This window comes from Mus pahari, chromosome 2 (genome assembly GCF_900095145.1).
Source record: "Mus pahari chromosome 2, PAHARI_EIJ_v1.1, whole genome shotgun sequence".
Classification (NCBI taxonomy): Eukaryota; Metazoa; Chordata; class Mammalia; order Rodentia; family Muridae; genus Mus; species Mus pahari.
Genome location: NC_034591.1, coordinates 136,433,299 through 136,442,704, shown reverse-complemented (window position 1 = coordinate 136,442,704; position 9,406 = coordinate 136,433,299). Strand labels below are relative to the sequence as shown.

Here is a 9,406-nt window from a genome sequence, read left to right as displayed (position 1 = left end):
CAGCCAGGGCTACACAGAGAAACCCTGTCTTGAAAAACAAAAAAAACCAAAAACCAAAAAACAACAGACTGGGGACCCTAAGTCTCCTATGCAGCTTCAGTGTATTTATCCCTTTTCTTGGGACAAGGTTTGACCAAACAGTCCCAGATGGTCTTGGTATGTATACCAGGCTAGCTTTGAACTTGGGATAATCTCTTTGCCTCTGCTTCCTAAGTGCTGGGGTTACAGGCAGGTGCCACCACACCTGGACTGGGTATTTATCATTTAAAAGGTCCCTGAAGGCGTCATCTTTGAAAGATGGAACCGTGGGAAGCTTCGGGAGCTTGCTGGATGAGACACTGCGCTGCTGCAGTACCTGAGATGCGGTGTGATGCGGGAGAGAGAGCACCTCACGATACAGAACGGGGACCAGGAAAAAAACAAACAAACAAACAAACAAAAAAAACAGCTGCAGAGCACAGTCAGCTCACCTGTCCCGAGAAACTGCAACAGGATGAACAGCTGGCCGTCCCAGCTGCAGGTTCCTCCCCCAGAGTCTCCTAATTGAACCCTATCCTTTAAAACAGTGGCCCTCAAAAGGGAGATGACTTTGTCCACGGGGGACATTTGGCAATGTAGGAGACATTTTTGGCTACCATCACTGTAAGTGGGGTGCCAGTGGCATCTAGTGGGTAGAAGGCAGGGATGTTGCCGATCATTACATAATGCACAGGGCAGCCTCCTACAGAGAATTACTGAAAGGCCATGGTGCCCAAGTTGACTAACCTGTTGGAGGTGGGAACTTCACTCTTGCCCTTCTGAATCTAGCATGAGCCAAGGCCCTAAAATGACAACCAGGCCAATGTGAACACTGTCTCAAGCCATTGCCACGCTGAGCCGAAAGCCCAATTCCTCCAGTGTCTTGTAAATGTCCAGTCAGTTGCAGTCTAAGTTCCAGTGAATACAACTAAAGCCGTAGGTCTTTCTGTCTTGTCTCTCATCTGAAATGACTGTTACTTCTTTCTTAAAGCCAGTGCAACTCCAACGGCCACTGCCAGGATGGCCACCGCAGCAGCCCCTCCGAAGAGCAGTACGGTCTTGCCCTCGGCGGGCAGGCCACTCTTTGCTCCCCTGACAGCAGCGGCCTCCCCAGTGTGGCTCTTTTTCCTGCTCCTGGCTCTCTCCTCACTCAGCTGAGCGGTTCTCTCCGCCCTCTCCACAGCCTCGGGTCTCACGGTTACTGCTTCCAGCTCCTCCTCACCAAGATCCACAAACACAGACGGAGTGGGGCTGGTTTTCTCAACTCTCATCATTTCTGGGGCTTCCACGGTAGGGACCTGTGCGAGCAAGGGAGCAGGGGCTCCTGGGAAGGCCTCCTCTGGCACCTCCTCCTTCTCCACGTGCACGATGTCAGAGTTGGACGAGTTGTTCTCACTCTTCTCCCCAGCCCCGCTACTGTCCAAGCTCTTCACTTCTTCAGGGTCCATTGCAATCTGCTGCCAGGACTCAGGTCCGAGCGACACTGGGAGGCTTTCTGTATGCCAACTCTGGCTAGCAGACAGTGAGACAGGAAGGCTCTCCGACTGCCAGGACGTTGTCACTGTCGGGGACTCGGGGGGACTAACTTGTCCGGAGTTGTCACTGGGCAGTATATAAATGTCATTGCTATCTTCCGCAATAATTCCAGGGTATTCCTCCTCCTCAGACTCAAGACTAAAGACAGTGCCCTAAAACAGAAGAGGGGAGACCCACACAAAGACTGTTAATATTTTAAAACGTGTTAACCTAAGAAAAATCATTCTTGTCTAACCTAAGATTCAGGAGTAAATCTACTGTCTGGACCTCTACAGTTTCTGAGCAGAAAACACCCATCTGAAGGTAAATATGGAAAAGAGTAAAAGAGTTTTACTTTTACTTTTTTCATTTTTTTGAAAAAGATGCTTCTACCAGAGTTGATCTCAACACTGCCCCCCTTAAACATTTTCTTAATTGAAAAAAGATTATCCATATAATATATTATGATCACACTTTTTCTCTCCCCCAAGAGTCTCAAACTTCTGTCTGGCCTCAGCCTTCCAAGTGCTGATATCACAGACCCGTGCCACCACAGCCTGCTAAATGGCAGAATTTCTAGTTTACAATTTTAGTTTCCTTGAAACTAAAATATTATAAATTGATATTCATTGTGCATCATATACAGTCAATTAACTCAAGTCAGCAGAGAAAATGGAAATGAGCTCTTGCACTCTTGAAGGTATCGCCAGCGAATACCCTGCCAGGACCGAGTGCTAGTGCGAGTTCACACAAAGGGTCTTTGGGTGTGAGAAGGCAAATATGGAAAATCATGGCACTGGCAGCAATGGCCATCAAGAAGGAACATGGCAGCCAAAGCACAGAGCTCCAAAGGGCTGGCGGGAAGAACTGCTTACTCTGCACTGGGTACGGGGAGGAGGAAGAAGTTCAGTATGGGTGACCGAGCTAGAAATGAGGACTTTCTTCCATAACTAATGTTCTCTCACACTGACTGCTGTGGCATGTGTATGTACACACAATCGAAATTTTAAAAATCACACCAGGCAGTGGTGCACACCTTTAATCCCAGCACTGGGGAGGCAGAGGCATGCAGAACTCTGTGAGTTCCAGGCCAGCCTGGTCTACATGTTGAGTTCTAATAAAGCCCAGGATACACAAAATAATCCTGTCTCAGAAAAACAAAACAAAACAAAACACCCAACCCTACCAAAAAACTAACAAAACAATGGTATATAAGGAAATAGGTATAAAATAAAACAATAATTATCCATTAATTTCTAATATAATAATTCTATCCAGGCACTGGTCAGGGCTGCATTGTGAGACTTTCTCTCAAAAGCACACAGGTAACAAATAAAGCCAGAGGCGCTGCTGAGCCTGCCGGCTTCTGAGGAGGAGCCTAGCCTTCGGGAGGTTCCTCTAGATCTCAACTGCTGCAGTATGCAGGAGAGGGGTGGGGAGAGGGGAGCACGCTCCGATTGGGGGGGGGGGGCGGTTCAATTCAGAAAGAAAAGAGACGAAGATCTTTACTAGCTGCTGTGGTCATGTATAGGACATGGAAACCAAGCAAGGGGCCAGAGGGCTGCCTCAGAGGGTAGGAGCACTGGCTGCTCTTACAGAGGGCCTGGATTCAACCCCCAGCACCCACACGGCAGCTCACGATTGCCTGCCACTCAGTTCCAGAGGATCCAATGCCATCTTTGGCTTCAGCACCAGGCACAAAAGTAGTACAAAGAAGCAATGAAGATCAAATACCCATACACAAAAAAAATTAAATTTAAGCAGTGTAAAAACTGGGCTACGGAGGTGCCTGAGGGGTTAAGGGCTCAGGTTCAGTTCCAAGCACCCACGAGGGTTAAGGGCGTTGACACCCTCTTCTTTCGGGCATACATGTGGTATGCAGAGAAAATACACACAAGACAAATTAAAAAAAGAAATGTAAAAGCTGAGTGAGGATTTTCACGAACAATTTTCTTTTTCCTTTCTTCCTTTCTTTTGAAAATAAATTCTCCTTTCATCATCCCAACCACAGTTCCCCCTCCTCCACTCCTCCTGGCCACTCCCCAACACACACTTTCTTTTCTTCTCCTTTTTGTTTCTGGGGTGGGGGGGAAGAGGGAGGGAGGGAGGGAGAGGGAAAGGGAGGGAGAGAGGGAAGGAGGGAGGGCGGGAGGGAGGAGAGAGACAGAGAATCCAGAGAATCACAAATGCCAGGCCACGGCCACAAGCACAGCAGTGTGTGATTATTAAGCATCAAAGGATGCCATTATTCATAAGGATTCTTTTCCCAGCTTCAAATCCTGCTTGACCAAAAGAGTCCTCCCCAGATCAACTCCTGTGGGAACTCTTTTGAATTCATTACACCTCCATTAGCATAATGGTAATGTAAAACCCCGTAACATTTCCGGACTTCATTAATAATGAATGTTAACAAACAGTCCTCTACAACCAAGCCAGCTACATCAGTGGCAGAGCACACCATCAGCAGAGAACGCACTAATTCTGCCTCATCTCTCTTTCCTCTCATCTTAACATCTTGCTGCTCCTTGAGTACAAGGTAAATCTCAATGTATTTCTAAGTGTGATGCTTTTGTTTTGTTGCTTTTGAGAAAAGGTTTTATGCAGCACAAGCCAGCTTTAAACTCAGTATGTAGCTGAAAGGGATGGAAATGGTTCAGTACATAACAGCACTGGCTGCTCTCCCAGAGGACCAGGGGTCAGTTCCCAGCACCCACACGGCAGCTCACGACCACCTGTAACCCCAGTTCCAGAAGATACTACACCCTCGGGTCTCCTCAGGCACCAGGCACACACAAGATACACAAACATATCTATGCAAAACAGCCATACACATAAACAGAATATGTCTGTCTTAAATGATGGCCTTTTAATTTCTTTTATTTTTTGTGACTGTGTCTATATGACCCTAGCTGGCCAACAACTCAGCCTGCTGAGCTGCTGCTGATGCCTGCTTCTTCATCCCAAATTCTTGTATTAAAGGTGCCACCACACTACATTTAAACTAACCTTCAGATTATTTATTTACTGTGTGTGTATGTGTGTTTGTGCACAAGCCCCCGCTCCCCTGAGTCCACCACGTATATGTATCATGGAGTGTGTGAGTGTTAAAGTCAGAGAGCAATCTCTATGAACACAGTAGTCAGCCTTCTCATTTCACCATGCGAGTTCCAGGGAGTGAACTCAGGAATCTGGCAGCCCCTCTAGTCACAGAGCCATCTTTCTGGCCCTGAACTACTGATCTTCCTTCCTCTGCCTCCCTAGAGCTGGAAATGATGGCTTTTGCCACAAAGTCTGACTCTTGTTTTTGGGAGTGTTGAATTTTATTTGTCTGTTTGTTTTGTTTTCTGTTGTTTTTTGAGACAGGGTTTCTCTGTGTAGCCCTGGCTGTCCTGGAACTTGCTCTGTAGACCAGGCCGGCCTCAGATTCAGAGATCCACCTGCCTCTGCCCTTAAAGGTGTGCACCACTACCAGCCAGCTGTTGTTTGTTTGTTTGTCTGTCTGTTTTTTAGGAGAGACTTGCTACTTACCCTGAATGGCCAGGAACACATAGCCCAGGCTGACCCTGAGTGTGATCCGACTACCACTCCCTCCTAAGTGTTGGGATCACAGGTATGCACCATCTTTACTCCACCTGACTGTTTCTCCTTCCCTCCCGCATGCCCCAGACACTCTCACAGTGCAGCCCTGGCTGGCCTGGGACTGGCTATGCACACCAGGCTAGGCTTGAACTCACAGAGATCTGCCTGCCGTCTCTGAGTGTTGGCGATTTAAGGTGTAAAACATCAAGCACAGCTTCTAAATGTATCATAATAGATCTAAATACACGTTTTTCTTTCTCTGAACATATTTTGCTATTATTCTAATATAAGTAATCCCTATTTCCTTAAGAAATGTTTTACACTTCTTTATTAATTGTGCACGTGCATGGAAGTCAGAGGACAACTTGCTGCTGGTGGTTCTCTCCTTCCACTGTGTGGGTTCTAGGAACTGGACGGACGGACGGATGGACAGCAGGCTTTGTAGCAAATGCCTCTACCAGCTGAGCCATCTTGGTGGGCCCTACCACTTCTCTACTGCAGTGACTAAGGCAGTGACTCCTGCATGCCTAGCAACTAGTCTGGAAATAAAAAGCATCCTCTTAGCAGGTGTGGGGGCACATGCTCATCCCAGCCACGAGCTGAGGCAGGAGGATTAAGAGAGTTTAAGAAGAGCTAGAGTTGAATGGCTGGAATAGCTAGTGTTTTTGAGACCTTGTCTCCAAAAACGAAGGGGGGGGGGGGCAATGTGCTGGGGATGTGGAGTGAAGAATGGGGACAGACAGAAGCTTTTCTACTCACAAAGGTCCCGAGTTTCATGCCCAGTGCCACAAACACAAAAAAAGAAGAAAGACACCGATGAATGGAAAGTAAGATGTCAACCATGTCTGTCTGGGTATCACTGTGTCCGCTTGTAATATGTTAGCACTCACTGTTGTTAGTCTAACAAAGACCACAGGTCTCTTAAGAAATCAATTCGACTCTCTGCCTCCATTACAGTCCCTCTTACAGTCATCAATACCCCAGAGCAAAAAACCTGACCCTAAATGTAGGCTGAAGGCTGGCCATCAGATAAAGGTTCAGTTCAATGTTATGAAATAGAGCACTGCTAATTATCTGACTCTTCCAGTTAAAAAGCCAAGAGGGCAAGACCATACAATAGTTAGATGACACATTATCGTTCCTGAGCACAGTTGTGCTTTCCTCTGAATCAACTAAATATAATACTGTTAACTGAAATAAAACTAAGCCATCCGCCGGGCGGCAGTGGCACCCGCCTTTAATCCCAGCACTCGGGAGGCAGAGGCAGGTGGATTTCTGAGTTCAAGGCCAGCTTGATCTACAGAGTGAGTTCTAGGACAGCCAGGGCTGCACAGAGAAACCCTGTCTCAAAAGCAAAGAAAACTAAGCCTTCCTCTCCACTCTTAGGTTCTACCTCCCCACACCCTACTCTCTTGCAGTACTTGGGACGGAAACCAGGGTTTTGTGCCTATCAACCAAGCACTCTGTCCTTAAACTACATCCTTGAATCATCTTGTAGCCCTATCTTTTCTCACCCATGTTTTAGGTGCTCTACATATGAGAGCTCACATGGCTCCTACAGCTCCACACCCACAGTCCTGTAAGCAAGACGCTAAGCTCCCAAATCCTACTGCCCAGGTGTTTATGGATATCAATCCTCAAGAGGGGATGGGGGGCAGGGGTAGGGGGGAGTACACACCTTTAATTCTGGCATTTTGGCACTTGGGAGGCAGAGGCTGTTGAGTTCCAGGCCAGTCTGATCTAGAATGGGATCCAGAATTAGCCAAGGCTACAAAGACCTTGCCTCAAAATCAAAAATTAAAAATAAAAAGAGCCAGGTGTGGTGGTGCACACCTTTAATCCCAGCACTTGGGAAGCAGAGGCAGGTGGGTTTCTGAGTTCAAGGCCAGCCTGGTCTACAGAGTGAGTTCCAGGACAGTCAGGGCTACCCAGAGAAACCCCCCCCTCTCAAAAAAAAAAAAAAAAAAGATATGACCTGTCAATAAGCTGCTGATCTGCACCCTGAAAAACGAGATGCTTTAACAAGAAAAACCGATTTAAGAAAGGAAAACCAACAACAACAAAGCAAAAAAACAGAGGCTAGGCGTGGTGGCACACACCTTTAATTTCAGGGTTCAGGAGGCAGAGATGGGTACATCTCTGTTGAGTTAGAGGCCAGCCTGGCGTATAAAGTGAGTCCAGGGCAGCCAGAGCTATTACACAAAGATACCTTGTCTTGAAAAAACAAACAAATAAACAAACAAAAAGGAGAAAAGACAGAGAGAGAGAGAGAGAGAGAGAGAGAGAGAGAGAGAGAGAGAGAGAGAGAGAGAAAAGAAAGAAAGAGGAAAGAGACAGAGATAAAAACAGAATCTAACTCAACAGGTGAACATTTTAGTGCTGGAAAAGAAAGTTTACTGAAATGGAACTTTCATAAAGGCAAAGTTAACAAGCCAAAATAGGACTCATTGTAAAATGTTATTTGGTGTTTGTGTGGTGCTGGGGATGGGCCATGGTTTATGCAGACCAAGAAGGTACTCTCCCAGTGAGCTACGAACCTCCCTCGTTACTTCAACAGTGCAAGCAGAGCTAACAGGAGGCCTAAGAAGAGCCTCTTTTGCACATTAGAGGACCTTCCTATCCCATCTCAGACACCACAGCTGTTCTAGGGCACCTATGCTCAGCAAAATAAACACTCAAGCAGTTCTAGAACCATCCATCACCTAAGTTTGTTTCTAACATGGCATCGGCCGCACACTAGACGTTCTGCTGTAAAGCAAGTTGAAGCCCACTATAGCACAGTGCCTCAAGTTTATGGCCAAAAGTAGAGAAAACAGGTTACCCTCTTCAAGCAAACAGACACAAAAAATGTACAAAACTAAATATGGAGATAAAGGAAGCAAGTTTAAACCCATGTAAAGCCTACCTCTGCTTAGGAGGTAGGAACTATGAAAAACTAGCTCAACTAGTATAAAAGAATCATTAGGGTTGCGCATGTTTGGCAACTGACTCAGTGGTTGCCTCCATGCACAAAGCCCTGGGTTTCATGGCCAGCACTACAGAAACCAAGTGTGGTGGCACAGCTCTGTAACTCCAGCACTTGGAAGACAAGAAAGGAGAACCAGGAGTTCAAGGCCAGCTTCAAGGAGTTCAGCTATATAACAAGTTCAGGGCCAGCTTGTCTACATGCGACAAAAATAAGATTAGTTAAAATTGTATACTGCTTTCTTTTTTTTTTTTTTTTTTTTTTAAGTCTGTTCTTTTTATTATATTCCAGAGTTCTTATACAGTAGTCATGCTCATTTATTATTGACCTTATTAACGCTTAAATGTAGCATATTCATGGTTGATATTCTTCCTTCTATTTGGTCTATTGGGGATGTTTTCCGTATACTGCTTTCTGATGTTTATTTTGAGTTTATTTTGTTTCAAGTTTGTTTGTTTGTTTTCCTCACATCAGTTACACATTATTTGTCCAGCTTGGTGTTAATTCACCTCTTGTGTCATGGCTGCTGATCCTGCACCTACAGGTTTCACTTGTCCATCTGAGGATGGTTGGGCAGAATCCCACAGCCCATCCTCATTGGTAACTCCATCAAGAGAAGCAGTTCCACTTAGCTGGGCCGATACACCATCTTTCATGTACTCAGCTTATAAAATGGAAACAGGTGACAGGACACTAACAACCAAATGCTTCTTCAATCCCTTCTAACCTAGAATAAGAAGACAACGTATGGAAAGACCTTCTGGAAGTTAATGTTCATGTAATATGATGCCAAGACCTACAAGAACATATCTCAGAACCCAGCTCTGGGTCGGGACTGCAGCCAAGAGGTAAAGAGCTCTTGTGCAGTCCATAGCAAGGCTCTGACTTTCCTCTCTAGCACTGAAGAGGGGGATGGGGATCAATCAAGAACCCAATATGATGAACGCCCAGACCTGCAGCGTCCTCAGAACTCACTAAACTAAGTTGATTTAGTTGCAACCATCTACTAAGTGTTCAGATCAGGGTTCACAGCGTGAACTACTGTAAGAAACCCTTACCCTAAAAGCTTCCAAGAGAACCCTTAGTCTAGACTAAGAATAATCTTTTTTGTAGCTGCTAGTCTTTAAAGTCTTAAGGACAATCTTCAATTCAGGTAAAACAGATAAAAAGTTAATTTCATTCAAAAATTTAAGACAGACATTAGATCCGAGTTTACAATAGTTTTTCTGCATCATCTAAAACTGAACCTTTTTAGTGCAGTGCATGACAACAGAGGAAATCAAAGGCACAGTAGACCTGAAGGGCTGCCCTTTCAGGAAACAGATAGAA

General features: G+C 45.7%; 1 protein-coding gene across 1 annotated transcript in view; it reads right to left on the bottom strand.

The window, feature by feature from the left end:
• Positions 1–6: 6 nt before the first annotated feature.
• Bcl2l13 (BCL2 like 13) overlaps positions 7–9,406 on the bottom strand; it is a 55,368-nt gene continuing 45,968 nt past the window's right edge. The window contains exon 7 of the mRNA XM_021190784.2: positions 7–1,706. Within this exon, the coding sequence (XP_021046443.1) occupies positions 993–1,706 (714 nt within the window). The 3' untranslated portion in view covers positions 7–992. The remainder of the gene's footprint in view (positions 1,707–9,406) is intronic.